Source organism: Seriola dumerili, unplaced genomic scaffold (assembly GCF_002260705.1).
Source record: "Seriola dumerili isolate Sdu_G_001 unplaced genomic scaffold, Sdu_1.0 BDQW01000081.1, whole genome shotgun sequence".
Taxonomy (NCBI): domain Eukaryota; kingdom Metazoa; phylum Chordata; class Actinopteri; order Carangiformes; family Carangidae; genus Seriola; species Seriola dumerili.
Window position 1 is genome coordinate 1,795,642 of NW_019174336.1, and position 21,266 is coordinate 1,816,907.

Here is a 21,266-nt window from a genome sequence, read left to right on the forward strand (position 1 = left end):
TGTACAAAACAAAAAAACTGACAAGATGCTGGTGGGTCGATCAGAGACAAAGACTCCCACAATCTGAAGCTACTGGAAGAAATGTCACGATAAATAAAAAGCTTCTGATAACTTGATGATACTTAATGATGAAGTAAAGTAGTGTGAAGCTGAGCCGACAATGGCGATCTCAGTCACCAGTAGGGCTGGGTTGAAAATATCATATCGATATTAATTCATAAAATCTAGGTTCTTTGGATGTATCGTTTTAATATGACCTTTTACAGTCTCCTGTGGATGACTGACCAACCTATTATTTCTTGATGTGTGTCTAAACTGTTGGTCACCCTTAAAAAACTAGAATCACCTCCTCATGTTTGTCTGCCTCCTCCACCCAGACTAGTTTCAGGTCACATCCCTGTTTATCCAGAGTCATAGAAAATATGAAGCATTTGTGTGAAATTTTGTCATAATTGCTGAGTGTCTTGAGTTATGACTTATAGTGTTTTGTGAGGTCACTGTGGCCTTGATCTTTAACTACCAAAATCCAATCAGTTCATTCTTGAGTCTCAGTGGACATTTATGCAAAATGTGAAGGAATTCCCTTGAAGAGTTCTTGAGATATCACAAGGCCAGAGCTGTATTCAGGTTACATCCCTGTTCATCCAGAGTCATATAAAATATGAACAATTTGTGTGAAATTTTGTCATAATTGCCGTTTGAAGTCTTGAGTTATGGCTAAAAAGTGTTTTGTGAGGTCACTGTGAACTTGACCTTCAGTCACCAAAGTCTAATCAGTTCATCCTTGAGTCCAAGTGAATGTTTGTGGCAAATTTGAAGAAATTCCCTCAAGGCGTCACAGAGATATTGCATTCACAAGGCCAAAACCGTGTTTTATGAGGGCACCACACCCTTGACCTTTGACAACCAAAATCGAATCATTTCATCCTCGAGTCCAAGTGAATGTTTGTGCCAAATTTTAAGACATTCTGTCAAGGCGTTACTGAGATACCGTGTCCATGAGAATGAGATAGACAGAAAGACAACCTGAAAACAACATGCCTCCGGCTCTGACTGCTGCCAGCATGGAGGAATAAAAAAGAACTTGTAAGAGTATTGATAAGGATTATCAATAAGTGTAGTAATATTAATAAAAACTTTATGATACATTCCTACTTCAGAGAGCACTGTAAAAATATGTACTACAGAGTGAGACCATCACAGCTTTGTCACTAGCAGAGCTGGTTCCAGTTTGGATCTGGTTCCTGGCAAAACACCCAAACCTCCAAAGCAACAAGTCTCTTGTCCAACCTTCATCTTTTTTATTAGAGCGAAGTAGAAAACATTGAAGTATCTGCTGTGGTCCTTTGTTTTTACTGGTTACCATGACAGAGGATGGCAGATTAAACCAGCTGTTATATATAAATAACCTTAATGCCTTTTTAAAAAAAAAAAATGGCTGTAGTCTGGTTAATGTGCTCTGAGATGATGCTGGTTGTGCAACAGCGCTGTAGAGTCACACCCACAGTTGTAATTAGCCCTGAAACAACGGGTTGGCTAATTAACTGACGTTCTTTAGTTCCAGCCTGAAAAGTGATTTCAGAAAAGATTTTCTGTTTTTCTTTGTCTAATAAAATCATAAACTGAATATTCTGAGGTTCTGGACAGTTTGGAAGACAAAACAAACAACTCACAGACATCATCCTGGACAGTGAGTGATTCATTTCATCCACTGGCAAAATAAACAGATATTTGCAGCCCATGTTGGAATACATTAATCTTTAATGGACTACAGATCAATAATCGTAGTTCTGAATCAGCTCTGTCAGTATTTGGATCAAGCTGGTTAAAAGTTCTGAAAACAACATATTCAAGAGTCTCCTCAGTCAACAACCTGCAGATGAAACCCTGTTCTCCTCTCTGAATGTGTAACGTGTTGTTAGTGGTTTCTTGCTCGTCCCTGATACAGTAACAGGTCTCTGTGCTGCTTATAAAAGCCCATCAACAGAAGCCTTCCAGTTCAACATACAGAGTGATTCTCCATGTGTCCTGGCCCTAATGCATCCACTCGTCACGGTCTCACGTCCAACACCGTCAAATCAGAATTCATGTTCAGACGGTAAAACCAGGACCAAACAGTCTGAGCTTTAACGGCCTGGAGAAGAAACAGCTGTCTGAAGTGGAACTAATCACTCAAACACCACGTTTGGACAAAAGGCGGCGGCGGCGGCGGCGGCGGCCAGCCACACGTTAGTGCTCATAAACACACATAACCTGATCCGTTTGTAGTGATGAAAGTCATTTTATGACGACAGCCGAGCTCCACATGTTATCTCCATTTTCTTTGAGTGGTGGTCGACGACCACGAAGAAACGTCCACCAACATCTGATCCTCCTAAAACCTCTGGATCTGTCCAGCAGGACATCGTAATAAACTCAAGCCTGAGGTCCAGCAGACTTTCTCAAATCAATCATTCTATTATTATATAATATGATAAGCAATATATTTGTCTGGCTGGAAAGAAAAGGCTCACCAAACAAACTCATATTTAACTGAGAAAAGTCATAGAGGGTGTGAGTCTGTGTTTAAAGGTCAGTTGCCTGACTGCAGCACAGAGGACGTATTTGTTACTCAGGTGAAGATCAGGTCACATTTTATGATCAGTTAATGCAGAATGCAGATTGTGGTGGTCAAAGGTCAAAGTTCAAGGTCACTTTGACCTAATGTTCTTGTGAATGCAATATATCAGGAAAGCCAAGACAAGAGTTTCATCACTTCTGGTGTATTGTGAGCTCATTAAACAAATTTTTGCTCCCTAAATCACAGATTCATTCACTAATGATGACACAATTTAACTCAAATTCCTATAAAAAATTAAGTGACGACATTTTATATCATAATAGTCAAAGGTCAACTTCACTGACATCATAATGTTCTGTGAAAAGACTTCTGGCCGTTATTCAACACTATAACTCAGGAAGGAGAGACTGTGACCACATTTCCTGCAACTTGGCTGATTGGTGGAGGAAACAACCGCGAGGAGGTGATTCATCATCAAGTTCATGGTAAATCATCAGTAAACACTGACACGACTGGAAGAAGAATCAACATCTGTGCATCTGACATTAATGCAGCGGCTTCAGACAGTATTCAGACCCGTTCACTTGACTGTGTTGTAGATTTGATTTTAAATGGTTAAAATTGCCCACAAGTCTAAACTCTATAACCCATGATGAGAGAGTGCAAATCATCACTGAAATCTTTCATTTACAAAAGCCTGCCTTCAGACCCTTGATCCAGGACTTTGTAGAAGCTCCTTTGGCAGCAGTTAAAGCTTCCAGTCTTCATGGCTGAGTCTCTACAAGCTTTGCACATCTGGATTTGGACAGTTTCTCTCATTCATCAGCCCAGTCTCAGGTCGTGTGTACTCAGTGGCAACTTTTCTTTTTCCTCCCACTATCAGCCCTTTAAGTGTCGCTTGTCAAACTCCCAGCAGGCTTCACTATGTTTACAAGCGTGCTCAGAAGAGCGTCCTCTGCCTCTATTGGTCAGCTGGTCAACTTTCACTGCCAACACCCGACATCCATAAGGTCAGATTATTAGTTCATTGTGTTGATATTGTGTCGTCTGAACCCAGAATTAGAATGACTGTTGGGTTGTTGATCACCTGACCAGAACAGTGAAGGGGTCTGAAAACTTTCACTGCAAATAAATATGCTGTTTACCAAACTAACAAACAAACTAAACACGTCATCACATCACATCACTGAGTCAGTAGTGAAAACGTCATGTTCAACCAGTGGTGATCCTAGACTCTGGGGGGCCCAGGCAAAGAAGCACATCGTAGGCCATCAAAGAACCCCCTTGCCCTCATGAGCAGACTGTAGGCAGAGACTACAATTTACAGATGTTCCCTAAACGCCTCACATGCAGATTATCCGTAGACGTCATGATTTACAGATGTTCGAGGAATGCCTCACATGCAGACTTACATTACACGTTACAATTTACAGATGTTCCTTAAACACCTCACATGCAGCCAATGGGGAGACACTACAATTTACATAATCAGGGGCCCCACTCAGGTTTTGGGGCAACAGCTGTGCACTGTATAGAGTCTTTGTAGCAGATTTAAGGGGGTTTATAGTTGATAATGCAAAATGTGCAGATCTGAAGGGCCATCGAGGGCCCCTTTTCTCCCTAGGGACCCCAAGCATTTGCCTGGTCTGCCTCTCATGACAGTGCACCTCTGTGTACAACCCTTAACAATGAATAACGTCTGTGCTGCAAGTTGATTGGTCAGTTTCTCTGATTTCTGATAGACTTAACTAAACTACATTTCCCAGGGGTCACTGTGTGACATAAGTCCACTCATCTGTTTCTGCTGGTTGGCTGTGGCTGTGGACAGTAGTCTACGTTATGTAGTGATCATGTTACATTAATGTACTTCAGGCCTCTAAAGGGCAACACATAGAGACTGTAGAAATATGAAGTGTGGTTCTTTGTGATTGGCTGCTTCCAGCTGATTCACACACTGATTTAAAGGAGGAAGTGGTGACACTTTATAGTTTCACTTGAAGCAGTGTGTGAGTCTGATGTCTTACCGCCCAAGTTTTGCTGAGTCTGAAGATGGGAGCGCTCTGCAGAGCAGACACCACCGACACCAGAGAGTGAAGGTTGTTCAACTCCAACAGTTTCTGGAACAAACAGATATGTTATAAACAAAATGCAAAGTAAAACCAAAACCTGCAAAAAAAAACATACTTATCTTTATAAACCACAGGTGAAGTGCCCCATGGTTTAGGGATTAACATGCCAATCCAAAACCTAGCAACCCTTGTTTCATTTCTCTCTATGCTTGGACAGTATCACAGTATTAAAGTATAACAAGGTATACAGAAATCTTTAAGGTATGACATACGCTTTAGTTTTCTAATAAAACTGACACAGAGACCATCTGTGTTTGGAAATATTATGTGTTCAGGTTCCTCCTCTGAACCTCTGAGCTCTTCTATTGTCCAAAACCAAGAAAACACATCAGGAAGTCACACTGTTGCACTGGGTGACATGTCCCTTTTTACCATAAAGACACACTTTATCTTATTTTGACACAATCCTTATTATCCTATAATCCCTCATACTATAAATACAGCTGAAATCACAGTTCAGTCTTTGTCCTTAACTGAAAATGAAAGTAGTTTATTTGCTGTAATGGAAGCAAGGCTCAGTGTACTGGAAGTGCTCCTCCTTTTCCCTGCAGTTCCTGAGCAGCCGGGAAACAGCCGTGAGTCAGTGACATTCGAGATTATAGGGCTGGCTCCATGTGTTTTTGGTTCAGTCAAAAACATGTCAGTGAGAACAGCTTTATTGTGAATTCAGCTGTATTAAAATACTGTATATGTGAGCACAGAGAGGAGGAGAGAAGCAAACAGAGCGACTTCCAGTTTATGTCTGATTTCACCTTTGTAGTCGTTGAACCCCTAATCCATGATTGCAGAGTGATTCTCTATGAGGACGCATTCTGGGTCTGTGAACAGTTACATCAGGTACATCAAGCTTTATTTTCAGGAGTCTGTATCTTTGTAATTTTTGCCCAGAATGTTATGTGATGCTTCCACGTTTCCTTTCCATCCCATACTCGGGGGAAAAACTCCTGCTACTGTTCCCTGATCAGACCACCATCATGCTCCTGCCATCAGTGTGTCTGCTTTCTCCATCACTCCTCACGTAGCGTCATAAAGTACCTGGGAGTAGCTCCTGGATTCTGTAGCTTCACACACTAGAACAGATTCTGTGTTGAAAAGGTTTTACAGGCAACTGGCTGTGACCCATAAACTGTAGATCTACACTAACACACTGACTGTTCAGCCACTGGCTTCGGCTGCTGAACATCTATGTCTGATTACAGACTGAGAACCTTCACACACATCACACTGAGCTGAAGTGTAACAATGAAGGAGATTAACAGCAGGTTTTTGTCTGTTTCAGTTCACATAGTTTTTTCATCAACTGTTCAACTGATAATTGGTTCCAGAAAGAATTGTTCACAGAGAAAAAAGCAGGTTTCTGCAAAGTTCAACACCATGATATTATTAAGTGTTTAAACTGCACAAAATCACAGCTACTTGCATGTTTATGGACTGTCATCTAAATCAAAATTAAATAAATACATACATGAATATATAAATACAGCTACAAAATAAATCATGAAATAAATTAATTAATTAATATATGTAGAAATATATAAATACATGTAAAAATAAATATGTGAGTAAATAAATAAACAAATAGCTATATAAATGAATACATAAAGTATTAATTAAAATGAAGAGTGAATTCAGTGCAGTTCTGGTGCTGATCTGGTCTGTGAGACATGGAAATAAAAAGCTGGGAAATAAATAAAAATGTAATTTTTAAAATAAAAAGCATTTTTTCATTTTATTTATTTACATTTATATATTTCTACATTTATTACCTAATTTATTTATTTCAGGGATTATTTCACGGCTGTTTTTATTTATTTATGTATTTATTCAATACTGATTCCATACATCTTGGGCTGCAATATAAATCATTAGTTAATAATAAATATTTCTCATCTTGTTATTAAACCCACAGTCTGTAACTTCTGCCTCTAGTGGCCTCAATCAAAACAAAACAACAAAAGATGGCGATGGGTGATGTCATGAAATAGTGTGGGATCATGGGAGTTGTTGTCTTCACCACCATCACCGTAAGCTCCTCCCGGTTTGGATTCCTTCAGTGTCAGTGGTTCAGGAAATCAAACAGACCTGGTGATTCTAACCGTTAAAGTCAGAGTTTGAGCGACGCTGTACGGAGGACAGAGACTCAGGGAAGAGCTGGAGCTGAGATCGATGCTAACCTTTGTCCTGATTGTTTCTCTGAAAACTTATGAAGCAGACGTTCAGCAGGTTTTTACCAGCAGCTGAATGATCCACAGAGGTGTCCTCCTCTCCACAACAAACATTTCCTCAGCTTGTTTCTCTGATAACTTCAGATCCAGACGTCCGACGACTAAAATCCTTCATCTGGTTCAAATATAGAGCTGAAAACCACCAAGGTGTAAAAAGTGTATGTGGCTTAAAACTAGATAAAAGTCAATGTTGAGCTTCTGTCAGACAAACACACTGACACATGATCATAGAGGATATGATGTCATTTACAGGATACCAAATGACATATTTCTCTAGGTTTGCGAATTACTGGAAACATTTGGGAAAATTTAAGAACACAACTCAAAAAAATATAGAACATAGGTCTAGTCATTTTTAGACATTTTAATGTGAAAAAGTTACACATTATAACTTTAAGAATAAAGCATCTATTCATTAAATTGAACTCACCTTTGCGATTTTAACAAAATGGCTCAATATCTCTGCACGAATCTTCAGCGTCTGGGCAGTTAAGATTTCCCTCACCAGCCAGAAGCTCACCTGAAACATGACATACACACACATGTAGGAAGACATGAGTCTACATGTACTGTACCTCCTAAAATAAATATCTGGCTCTTCAGCTGCTAAATGCTCCTTTTTGGTTCAAATAGGATTTTTGAGTATAGTTTTAAAGATGAAAAAATCTGTATTGAGGGAAGGGGAAAATATGGGGGAACTCCCTATCATAGTATTTGAGGGATTTTGTCCTTTACTTTTCTATGAAAGTACCAGATTAATATAAATTTAATATCACTACATGACAAAATAGGGATAACAGAGCTCACAAACAATTATCACAAAAACAAACAAACAAAGGTTTTGAGGGTTGAAAGCTCTTTATTGGAAGCCAAAGTGCTCAGCCATTAAGCTGTGAGGGTAAACTGACACTACATGTTTGTAGACTCCTTAACAACACACTCAGTGTCTGAATGGAAAACAGACTTTTCAAATTAACAGTGTGGAATGCTGAAGCTGCCTCTGCACATCTGTTTGGGCTCTATCTGCCTGTGAGCATCAAGAATTTCAATTAGGTACTAAAAGGTGAAGATGAATTTGACCTGACAGCAACAACTTCCACTAATGAGCTTTTCAGCTTATTATCATCCATCCACTGATGATTGTAAGGGAGAGAAATGTAGTGTGGTTGCCAGGATTCATGCCCATGATCACAGAGTGGAGGAAGATGGAATGAAGATATTTTCAGAAATACAGGAAACAACAATAATACTAGGGACCGGCTCACACTGCAGTCTCTCTGTCGTTCTATAATCCTTCACAAGGCCTTAGCTCTTCTACTGCCACACTTTTAAACACACTAAATTATATGCACAAGAAAAAAAGGCAGCGCAGCTTTATTTGAACTATTCTCCAAAACTATGAAAACTCATTTTTAAACAACAGCTGAAAACCAATTATTTAATTTGGCTTTTAATTTTTTTTTTTAATTATTCTTACTTTATTTCATCAACTGTCTTTTATTGTCTAATTTCATTGTAATTCTAGCCTTCCTTGTTTTAATTTGCTACTTCATCTTTATTTTTACTGTAAAGCACTTTGAACTACATCTCTTGTATGAAAAGTGCTCTACAAATAAAGTTTATGATTATTATCATTAATAGAGGCTCATGAGCTCATGTTTTAGACTGTACAGTGTTTACTTACCTTTATCAAAAGTCACATACCAAGCATAACTAAAGTCTCTTCTTTGTTAGCTGTAATTATTTGCAGTAATAAAACGATGAAATATTTGCTGTAGACAAACCTGGTTGAACCTTCGTGTGAATGCGACCACATTTGGAGCCAAACTGTGTTTCTCTTTTCCATTCCATCCACAGCTGGCCAGCTCCTGCCAATCACAAAACCACATGAACCGACAGATGTGAGGAACATGTAACAGTAACCAACAGAATACAGGTTAACAGAGAATGAGACTGTTGACAATAACACGTTTCTGGACTGTAACCTCATGCTAGAACATCGTCATGAAAAACCATCGCATACACCCTCAGAGCTGTTGACTGACAGTGTGCGCAGGAATACCAGTATAAATCTCCTGTGGGGGAATCCTAGTGATAAGCCACCAGGGGGCAGACTTCCCAGACTAAGTCAGATGGATCAGAAATATTACCTGATACAAACCAACCCCAAACTGTATTTACACAAAGCTCTGCTCCAACACGACACAGGTGCAATGTTTACCAAGTTCACCATCTTTATTTGGTGTGTCAGCATATTAACGTTTGTCAATTACCACCAAATGATGGGAATGTCATTAGTTTTGCAGGTATTTGGTCATAAACCAAAATTCTGACCCGATGAAGACGAAGATGAAAAGTCAGAGGATCATCAAAGTTATTACATACGGTGGCCCTGAGAGCTCAAAGCACTGCAACTTTAGAAAACACACACAAACAGACCAGAACACAAACAACTTCAGAAAACATCTTCATCAGTTTTAAAGACATGAGCTGCAAATACTCACAAGTGTTTCCAGGGGACTCTGAAAAGCGATGAACCTGCTGGGACATACGAGTTGTTCAATGCTTTTAACTTCAAAAGTCACAAAGCTTTGAACAACAAGTGCATCCCAGCAGGTTCATCGCTTTATTCTTTGAGAGAGAGAGAGAGAGAGAGAGAGAGAGAGAGAGAGAGAACATGAAGAAGCAAACAGTCGCATCAGGCTGCTCTGTAGTCAGTGCACAGGTTACCCACAAATCATAAAAGCGCAAGAATGTTTGTTTTTTTGTAGCAATACCATATTTTGAATTAACTGAGAGCTTTTATTCTGAAAAGTTGATCAAGGTTCAAAAGATTGTGTTGCTCACTTGACAGACCTCTGAACAGGCTAATGTGTGGTATGAAAAAAACAGCGTCAAACTCACTCTGACTGTGGGCCCTGGTGCCACACACGTGAACAGTAACAACTTTCCTCTTTAGACTTTTTGATAGTGATGTTTTTCCTCCAGCTAGCTAGCTTAAATGTTTAGCTGACTCCACTCTGCACACAACATAATAGCGTACCATGCAAACAGTTAAAAACATGCTATTCTGTACAAGAGGAGGTTGGGTAATTGATGCCAAAGAATAATTCTGTGAGTAAAAAGTATGTCAAACAATTATTACAATAAGTTGAAAGAAGCGGTCAGTCATTCTCAAAATGTCAATATTAAACATTTATTATTCACATTATGGAAAGAGGAACTAAAACAGAGTTCATTAAGAACATTTCATGACTCAAACAGGACATTAATATTTCCTCATTTTTAGAGTTATTATCAAAAAGTTGCATTTTTATCAGTTACTTTCTTGATTTGAGCCTTTGATTATGTTCTGGCTGCCATCTAATGGCTTAAGAAAAATTTGGCCTAAGGCAAAACTTACGTTCTGATTTAGGCATCGCCATCCTCAGAGTCGTGGAGCTAGCATGGCTAAAAATGGGAAGGAAATCATTGGTATGGGAGTAGATCTGGTCTTAACGTGGTCTTGGTATGACACTGGTTTTCTCTCAGAGACATATACTAGAGTCATCTAGACTGAATGAAAACAGCAGAGATTAACCACCATTCATCCACCAGTGGAAAATCCCTTTCCTTTTACTTTGTTCCAATTTACAATGATTTTTTTCATTCTTCCTTGGACTCTATCCAGTGTTTGGTTTGACGATCTTAAATAAAGCCATTAACAACAGAAAATCCCACCCTGACAGGAAAAAAAACCCCCAGAAATCCAAAATTCCATTTCAAGTATTTCCATTTGCACCAGTCCCATGTTAGGATCAAGTTCCCAGCAGGACGTCTGATAAAAAGCAATACTGTGACGACTAACAGACTGTTTTCAGATTAAAGTTACAATTTCAAAGTGTGACGTTGGTGGAGCGAGCTGTCACAGTTGTGTTGAGATCTGGTGACTGTGACGGTCATAGAATATGACTCACATCACTTTCATCAAACCATCAGCCCTCATGTCCTGTATGGAAGCATCTCCATTTGTTACACTGAATTACTCAAGTTCTTCTTTTAATTTCTCACTAAAGATCATGATTAGTTCAGGCAGGAATTAAAACATTTTTTCCATCTTCTATATACAGAGCTTTTAGTTTCCCTGCAGCGGTTTTAACTTCAAAAGTCACATAGCTTTGAACAACAATTGCATCCCAGCAGGTTCATCACTTTATTCTTTGAGAGAGAGAGAGATGCTGACTGTTCTATAGTGTTCTATAGTGGAGGCGGTTTGTCTCAGCTGAGATAAAGAGTGCCTCCACTTATGTCAGTCTTATATAAGATGTTATATCCAGTTTATTAAGCACCGGGGAAAATGATCAGTCACAATGAGGTACATGAAACAGAACAGGCCACATATTTAAAAAAGTGAAGTGTCTGGTTAAACCCTCATCCAGTAACTATATTAATAACGAGATGAGATGGGACCTTGTCCTGTATTATCATTCATTTTTATATGTGATAAAAAGCTGTAAATCTCTGCTGAAGAGCTGGTGAGCAGGGCTGGGCAGGATATCCACTCCTTAAAGTAAATCAATTTCTTTTCAAACCAGATAAAGATACACAAGACCATTCACACTACAGTTTGATGTGTTTCTTCCATAAAGCTGTCCGCGCAACCCCGCCCCCACTCCCCCTGTGCGTCAGTGTACAAGCCCCGCCCCTACTCCGTTTGTCTGCATACAAATCCCGCCCCTACTCCATCTGCGTCTACGCCCTAGCCTAAGTTCTCCTGTCACACTGGGGGAGACCCAGTGCTGGTTTGTGAAAAGAAAATTAATGGTTCAATTATTTGCAGATGGTTTAGATTTAAAATATCTTTATTGCATTTTGTTCTCTTTGTCTGTTATTGTTGTTGAAAACAACTGAAGGAGTATTCTCAGAGACACACCTACTTTTATACAATATAGTCCATTCATTTGATATATTATTTCATTTGCATGTTTTGCAGATGTATATCACCCAACAGGGAGGGAAACCCTCTCTTTGCATCGTATGTTGACCACAGTCTGTTTTAATAAAAGTGCTAGTGACGTCTCACATGTGGCTTTGACTTACAACTAAACATGTAGCCCACATCTTAAAAAATCCCAGATATACTGTATATCACACATCGTCATTCAGCCTAAAGATACAGAGATATGACTCTTGGCTGCAGCCCCAGCTGTGAGTTCAGTCATACTGTGAATATAAACATCTGTATACAGGACAACTATCTGCAGCTTGGAAACATACAGGACTATCACCAGACCCCCTCTGTTTAAAAATTAAGAGTTATTAAGATCCATTACATGATCGCCCACAGCAATACATAAATAAATCTACACAGCTAATCACTGGATTATCATGTTATTGTAGAGTTACATCACAGAGAAACAGTATGGCCCGATGCAGATGGTGTTAGATGACAGATACATGCTGTTTAACTGTTGTTATGTATGAAATCTGTTTTGTTCCTGATGAATCTTTTACTTCACATTCTCTGACACAGACGAGTTATCAGTCTACCGATCACTGCACTCATGAAACATGGCACCATCCATCAGTGTCGCGCCGTCAGGACAAGCAATGTTTGCCCAGGTAAAGCTAAAAATAGACATCAATTAGAATGATACTGAAGTGGAAGTGATATCTCTGCTTATAGCTGATCTCAGAACAGTGTCCTGTCCCATAAAGGATCTGATGCCTGTTTCATTCATCATGTAATTTACATGAGTGGGTGTGACCATGTCCTGTTGACAAAGGCTGGAGCTTGTCAATCTGTCCTTGACTCAGCTTCTACTGTTCTGAGATCAGTTCTGATATTGTAGCATTATATGCATGTGCAGATGTGCGTCAAGAGGCAGCAGCAGCAAATAAATGAGCTCACTACACTGATTTATCATATCTGTGTGAGATCTACTGTAAGTTTGAGAAGTTTGAGACAGAATATTGTTACAGTAGTAGGGCAGCTTCTTTGAGTGACAGATCAGTACGTAGGTCGTGTGCGTAGCAGGTGAGAGAGTTAGTTGATTGTTGGGCTCTGGTAGCCTGTCTGTAAAAGTCACTGCACGTCACTGCTCCATAGTAACTTGCTTTCATCAAAAAGCATTAGCAGGTATAAGCCAGTTTTTTCACACAGGTAAACCTGCTAATAGAAGTCGATTGACCCCTTGTCCACTGCCAGTCAAGTCTGTCTTTCTGTTCAGACTGAGGACACACACAACTGCAAGGAGTAATGTCATCACATGCACTTACAGAGCACACACACAGACACAGTGGAGAGAGAGTGAGCTGCTAGCCGCCATGCTAACTGGTAAAACAGATCTGTCTCAGGTTAGAGCTCTTGTAAAAGTGTCAGAGCCTCTGTGTGAGACGCTTCAATCAGTTTTTAAAACTTATGTCAGGGCTGCAGCGCACTCTTTCATCACAGAGCACTGTGTAGCCGCAGTGTCTGCTGTTACAGCACCACGTTGGACAGGTGACAGAAAGAGGTGAAAATGAGCAAGTTCACCTGGGTGTTGTGTTTACACCAATGCTGATCAGAGCCAGAGCCGATAAATACCTGCGTCTACTGCAGAGTCATGTGACCCAGGTGTGAATGCTGACGGTTCCCTTTTCCATTGCCAACAAAAGCCTGATGTTAGCAGGTCTTAACAGGTTTTTGACCAGTGGAAAAGGGGCTAATGTCTGACAACTTGCACTGGACTAAGTTTTGGATGCGTGCTCACAGATGGGGCCAGTCTTACAAATATAAGGGCAAATAGTAAGTTCATGTCTGTGTTATATTGGAAAAAAATTAAAGGACTTGGGAGACCATGTTGGAAGACGGAACTGAACTCTACACCATGTGCTTGTGAGGGCGTCATCTTTAGTTAATTTATAATTATTAGTCCCTAATGTCTCTCCCATCTCTGCAGACAGTCTTTGTTCAGCCCAATGTGGTGGGAGGGAGATCCTTCAGGGGCGAGCAGCGAGTGGAATTTCATTGACTAACTGAGGGTAAAGCCGGGGTTCAGCCACTAAGACCAGTCTGGGTTCAGCTCAGTGGAAACAGCTGTGTAGATCATCATGGCTGCATCAAGTATTGGAAACAGTACTGTGCGTGTGTGTGTGTGTGTGTGTGTGTGTGTGTGTGGGTAGGGGGGGGGTTCTCAGGGGTTTCCTGCAAAAGACTTTCTGTTTCCTGGTAAGAATTCAAATTCAACACAGACACAATTACTGAGAAATTACAGGAACCCCTCAAATAGTGGTTTGAAGGGTTAACAACAACACAGCTAGAATTTCCTAATAAGAGGCCAACCACCTGACAACATGTGTCTCTTACCTCTGGCTGTATCGCCCTGAAGACTGGTGCATCCATCAGGGTGATTTGGCTCTGAAATAATAAAGACAGAAATTCAGTCTCTCTTTCAATATGCAGGAGGTTGACACACAATGAAACACAACACACAGCTGAACATTATGAAACCATGATGGTGGAAGAACATACACACACACACACACACACACACACACACACACACACACACACACACACAGGCTTCAGAAAGTCTTTTATTGTGCTGTCGATTTAATTTTAAATGAATAACACTGTCATCAATCTAAACTCAGTGACCCATTATAACATTATGAATGAAATAACTGATGATATAAACTGCTACTGATTTCTTTGAGAAGCGTCTTCCCATTTGTTGAGCTGTTGTTGTCGAGCTTCATGATTGGCTCAGCTGTTTCAGAGCCATTAGATCAGTGATGTGATTGGCTGAGAGTATATCTATTAATCAACACAGCCTCTGACCTCTATTACATTTCACTCAGCCCTCTGCAATTTGTGCTTTTGCACAAACACACTAAATAAATAAATAGATGATTTCACATCTTCCAAAACAGACAAACAGCTGGAAGCTTTTTTTGGCCACTTGAGAGCAGGAAACCTCCAGCAGAGAACAGCTGACAACAGCTGGGAACTAGCATGATGAGAAAAGAGAGTAAATCTGCCCTAAAACAAAACACTGAGCAGCAGAGACTTTGGTGTGTCTGGGCCCCTGTCATCATTACAGCATAGAACATCTGATTTGAAATAGTCAATAATAATAAATGAAAGTTTTTTTTCTCTGGCAGAAATTTAAAGAAACTTTTGCATGTCGATGAAAGGGAGCAAGAAATTCTCAAAACTTGGTTTGATGTCAATAAATTGTCTCTTAATGTTTAGAAAACTGAATTCATGGTGTTTGGAAATCAAAAAGAAATTGATGGGGATATTACTACAAGAACTAGCTAGACGTATTATTCATAAGGCTGGTTACTGTGACCACCCTAATCCACTGTTTCTAAATTCCCATCCAATGAAATTTAATGATTTAGTATATTATTATAAAAATAATGCAAAAATTGTTCAGAGCTAAATGAAAGTCACTTCCAGACTGCCTGTTCAGTCACTACTGAATACACAGACCTTTGACTTTGTTTTTTTTTTACTGTCTATATTGTTTATATTTACTGTTGTTTATATCTGTATATTACTATGTGTGATGACTGGATAAAATACTTCACTTCACACACATGAATGATAGAATCTTTCTTTTCTCATCTAAAAATAAATGTAGGAATAAATAACACTTCCTACACTCATGCCTCGCCTCCATATCAAAGCCTTACATATTAACACAAGGTATTATTTAGATTTTATTAGCACGACAAAGAAGAAGTGATTTCTGGGAAAACTGCCATTTTATCTGGGAGTGAAACTAAAAAGTAACGTGGTATCAGATCGGGGCATGGACTTGTGTACTCGCCGATACTTGATCTAGTATTTCAGAGGCATTTCAGACACTAGTATTAGCAGTACTGGAACAAATGTAGTTCAGGTGTGACTGGAGTAAGAGCCAAGTGACTTCTCTGCATGAACCTAAACTTCCTGCTAGTGGACATCAGACATCGGCTCCATGTTTTCCTGCAGCTGTGTGGTAAATGAGCCAAAACCAGAGCAGCAGCTGCAGCTCTCAGTATTAAGGAACTTTATCACACAGCCAACCCCCGGCTCCCTCTGAAAGTGAGTGAAAGCTTTGCCACTAAAGTCCTACAACAGTGTGTTTGGGTCTTTCAGGTAAGATCTGATCCATCAGTTGAAGCTCATACTCACAGCAAACTCCTCAGGTGTCACCTTCAGCACATCGAAGACGACTGCATCGTAGCTCTTGGCGTAGTCCACACAGGGTCCATCCAGAGAGTCAGAGCTGCTGCTGGCCTGAGACACACACACACACATTCAACTGTCATGGCAACAGCTCTATACCTGTGTCACCTGCTGTCAGGGACCACAAGCAGAACTAATGTCATCAAACTGTGGATTGGATCAATAAAGTTGGCAAAATGTAGTGAGTCACAAGTCAACATCAATTATTTATTTCACACTTTCTGCATCAGAATAACAACATTTTTACCTTTTTACCCTCACACTGCCAAGGCCTTTCTGATGCTAACATTAGTGATGGACTGTTGGACAGACTGTCAGTCAGTCAATCACACCTGATAAACATGGACCATTTGAAAGGTTCCCTGTGGGGTTTTGACCATTATTAACTGATTAAAAACTATAGTTTTTATTTTGTTTGTTCTCATGTGCCCACACAAGGACCGACGTGCATGTGCCTGTTCATATACAGTGCTGCTTGAAAGTATGTGAACGCCTTGAGCAGTTCAGATGTTTCTGTTGTTTACCATGATTTTCTTATTTTATCATCACCAGTTTTTATGTATGAAATGTCAGATATATGTTTCATCAATTGCTTGTACTTGTTTAGTGGAACTTGTTTAAGTAGCCCAAAAACTACATGAAACATGGAATTAGTGCATGTGCAAAAGTAAGTGAATCCCCAGCTGCATTGGTTAAGTCAAGCAGGTAACAGACTCAGGTGAAATACATGTGAGTGCTTAATTAATCATTTCAGTAGACCAATGAAATGAGACATCCTTGGGAAAGGGATTGGCCTGCACTAATTAAAAGAGAGAGGAAACCAACCAAAACAACTTGGTCCCATACACATCAACAATGCCGAGAGGAAAGGAGATATCCGAGGACATGAAGAAGAGGGTAGTGACAGCCCATCAGTCTGGGGAGGGATATAAGACCATCTCCAAAAGATTCCAGCTCAATCCATCGACTGTAAGACAAATAATTTACAAATGGAGGGCCTTCAACATGACAGCAACTCTGCCTAGAAGTGGGCGCCCATCAAAACTATCACCCAGAGCCACCAGAAAAATAATAAGTCAGGTAAAGGCCAACCCACACATCACCTCTACAGAGTTGCAGACCTCTCTGGTAGCATCTGGGACAAATGTGCATGCGTCTACGATCAGACGACAATTGAATAGCCATGGCATTCATGGGAGGGTTGCTAGAAGGAAGCCTCTGCTCTCAAAAAAGAACAAAGCTGCCCGTTTCAACTTTGCCAAAGAGCACTTAGACAAACCAGAGGCCTTCTGGGAGTCCATTCTCTGGACAGATGAATCTAAAGTAGAGTTATTTGGTCACAATCAAAACCGCCATGTTTGGAGAAAAGCCAACACTGCAAATGAAGAAAAGAACCTCCTCCCTACAGTGAAGCATGGTGGTGGAAATGTGAAGATCTGGGGCTGCTTCTCTGCTTCTGGAACTGGGCGACTCCATATTATCCAGGGAACCATGAATTCTCAGGCATATCAACAAATTCTTGACCAGAATCTCCTGCCATCAGTCAAACAGTTGAAGCTGGGACGAAAATGGATTATGCAACAAGACAATGACCCGAAGCATTCCAGCAAAACTACAAAGGAATGGCTTCAGAGAAAGAGGATTCGTACTCTGGATTGGCCCAGTCAAAGTCCAGATCTAAATCCTATTGAAATGTTGTGGCGAGACCTGAAGAAGATGGTACATGCCAGATGTCCTTCCAACCTCTCTCAACTGGCTGAGTTCTGCAAGGAGGAGTGGGCAAAAATCCCCATGAGCAGATGCGAGAGACTGGTTAGAGGTTACAGAAGACGTTTGGTTGAAGTAATGGCTGCAAAAGGAGGAGCCACAAGCTACTAATGGAAGGGTTCACATACTTTTGCACATGTTACATTTTCAGTGTTTGTGAAATAAACCACATTTGTTGAACTACATAATGGAAAAATATCTCTTTTTGTGTGTGTGTCCAGTATTTGGAAAGTGTGCTTTACAAATTAGGATTTGGATGTCTGTTAAATAAGGTTCTTTTAATGTTTTTTACAAAAACAGTGACCATGTCTGGAAGGTTCACATACTTTCAAGCAGCACTGTAGGTGGTGCAATGCACATTCCAGCCAATGATTTTACATTTTTTCCAGTGGTCAACAGGTGTAAAATGTCAAAACCAAGCATTAACCTCCCGGTCTAAAAAATGAAGCCAAAACCTGCAGTTCCTCTAATGTCCACTAGAGTCTGGTTCCAACAGTGAGTCAATCCCCATAGACTCCCATGTTAAAATGTCTAACTTTACAGCAGAAATAAACATGTTTATGAGGGGGGGGGGGAGTTATATAACTCACTCATTTCAAATTTCATAAAGGCTTAAAGTTATGAATAATTGAGGGCGTGGCTGCTTTGAGTGACAGGTGGATGCCATCACAGCTACCTGTCTGCTCAGCGTCACCTCAGCTGATTCAGTCAGTGATGGTGATCTCTCTGTGCGTGTGGTGTTGGTTGTTCTGGAGGACCTTTTGTGTAAATATCAGACAGGTAACTTGACATGTTGTAGGTAAACTGGCTAACAGAACGCAAGGAAGTCTGGCTCTCTAAATTCTATAGGAAAAGAGAGTGTAGAGTCGTCACCTCAAACACAGTATGAGCCAAAATGTAAATACTGAGCATTTTAAAAGGTGGATATAGCACATCAGCACACACTTGAAAATAAAAATGACTTTCATATTGTGATTCACTGGGTTATTACACTGAATCAGAACTTCCAACAAGTAAAAGCAGATGCTTTGTTCTGGGCATATTACCCATTTCAAATTATGATAATACAGCTTAAATGCTCTGATGTTTCCCCGAGCCTGTTTATTTAGCATGATCTGAATGTTGACTTTTTATCCGTCCTGGTTACTGAGGCTCAGCTCTGACATTTTAATCAACAAATGGAAAGTATTTTTTTATTAAACTATTACTTGGAAAAATGAGAAAAATAGACACACAAGACGACACGTGAACAAGTCATCAAGTCATTTATAGATGTTTTGGAAAGAGACGATGAACAAGTGGAAAATATGCTGTTTTTCTACCCTGATAAGTACAGAACTGTCCTCAACTACAGGTCAGATGAACATAAATATTCACATGGATATCCCTTTTATATCATCTGTATCATCTGACGTGATCATCAGGTCAAAATGTATCAGAGACCAGTTCTATGAGTTATATAGAATATTTCATAGTTTCAAGACAGACTGAGTCAAACTCTGGGGCCTGATGATGTTTCATCTGTCTCCCTATCATTTAAATTAAATACCCATTAGGAGAAGGTCATTGTACCAATTACAGCCAGTTACCTTTTGTACCAATAATTACATGATAATCAACTGCTACTGCTTTTAATTGACAGTAGATTTCTCAGAATTAACAATGCCCAGCTCATGTAATATATACAATTAACTATGTCTAGAGATAATTCAATTATCTAACATTAATGTAGTTTATATTCAGGAGTTCTGCTTTCCTCCATCAAACCCTTTGACTTATCAAGAACAAGATAAAGTTTTATATAAACTGATTGTATTGAGCAGTGTGATTAAAGAGCGTTTCTACTGAATATTTGTCTGAAGACCAATAATAAATGAAATTATCCAATAAACTTTAAAACTGATCTCATTCCAGTCAATAGTTCTTTTTGGTAAAAAATAACAGGGTTTACTGCATGATTTTGATTGGCTAGCCACACATTCATTCAACCCTCCCCAGTCAGTCCAATGACCAATCACACTAGACGAGTCCTAGTTGAACAGTGGCCTCATGAGAACTAATATTATTTTATTTCATTTCAATTTTCATAACAAATAGTAAATGTTTAGAATAAAAACTGACAGAATAAACAAAAGCAAGTTTAAATTTCATAATAATGAGATAATAATTATGAGATTTATTTATTCATGTATTTAATTATTACTTCACCTGTGTTGGGGATTGAATAATGTGGGCTTCTGGGTAATTGAAATGTAAGGGTTCATTCATGAATGTGCCTGTGGTCAAAAACCATTTACTCATTTTATGACATTTCAATTATGTTTTACATGAATCATTTATTGAAGCAGCAGAATTTTGTAAAACTAATTGACTATCAATATTGGCTTATATTTGTGATTATTTGTGTAATTATTTGATTAATCAGGTAACATAATGCCCAAAACTTCAGATATCTTTACACCAAACAGCCAAAGATTCAATGTACAGATCAGATACAACAGAGGACGGCAGCAGAGCCTCAGAAGAAGAAGCTGAAAGAAGCTGGAACCAGAGAACATTTGGTATTGACTTGAAAAATTACTTTAAACATTTCAGCCCCCAGGGACAAAACATATGAGGGCCATTCTGATGATGCTGTAACTTTTACATGTGCTTAAGACAACTTCTTACATCTGGAATGAGCCGTGTGCAGGACTGGCTTGCTAAATCAGATCAGAGTGGAAGTAAGTCACAAGTCTTAACTCTCAAGTCTCAAGTCCCTCTGTTTAGACACAAGCAAGTCATGAAGAGATGGATGGCTCAATGAGACAGGGCTCACAGTGATTCCATGGAGACAAACAGCAAATCCTGACCCTGTACGTCATTTCAACAAAAAATAAATATCTACAAAAATAAAAGTATTATCGTTATATCATTTAGATTCAGTCTTTGTACATTACATTAGGCCTACAGGACAGCAGACCAAGGAACGCCGAGACTTTAAATATATATTAGTTTTACTGGATATCATGGAGCTTATATGGAGCTTGGTCTTACCTCTGAAGTGACTGAGTTGATGCTGGTGCCATCCGAGAGCCCGTTCCTGCGATACATGCTCACAGAGGGACTGGTGGGACGCACAGGTCAGGGCCTTTAGCTGGGGGGCACACATAACCTCTCATCCATACCTGAGGACAGAGGACACATTTCATTTCCCATTACTTCACTTTAAAGTTACAAAAAAAGGTCTTCCACTGTTTGACAGTATCAATATTAACATTTTCTTCATGTGCTTGTATTAGCACTTGACTGAAGTCATGCATGTGATGCTTATGTGGTAAAGTATTTACACCCAATATGCTGCACCATGTTTTCTGGCTGCACCCTTACTTCAATAAGAAATTTTC

General features: G+C 39.6%; 1 protein-coding gene across 1 annotated transcript in view; it reads right to left on the reverse strand.

Annotated features, from left to right (window-relative positions):
- Window positions 1–20,985, reverse strand: part of ralgps1 (Ral GEF with PH domain and SH3 binding motif 1) — a 97,992-nt gene extending 77,007 nt beyond the window's left edge. The window contains exons 1-6 of the mRNA XM_022744518.1: window positions 20,917–20,985; window positions 16,060–16,164; window positions 14,242–14,292; window positions 8,699–8,782; window positions 7,345–7,434; window positions 4,585–4,677 (exon numbers count right to left, since the gene is read on the reverse strand). Coding sequence (XP_022600239.1) covers window positions 4,585–4,677; window positions 7,345–7,434; window positions 8,699–8,782; window positions 14,242–14,292; window positions 16,060–16,164; window positions 20,917–20,973 — 480 coding nt within the window. The 5' untranslated portion in view covers window positions 20,974–20,985. The remainder of the gene's footprint in view (window positions 1–4,584; window positions 4,678–7,344; window positions 7,435–8,698; window positions 8,783–14,241; window positions 14,293–16,059; window positions 16,165–20,916) is intronic.
- Between the last annotated feature and the right edge of the window lie 281 nt (window positions 20,986–21,266).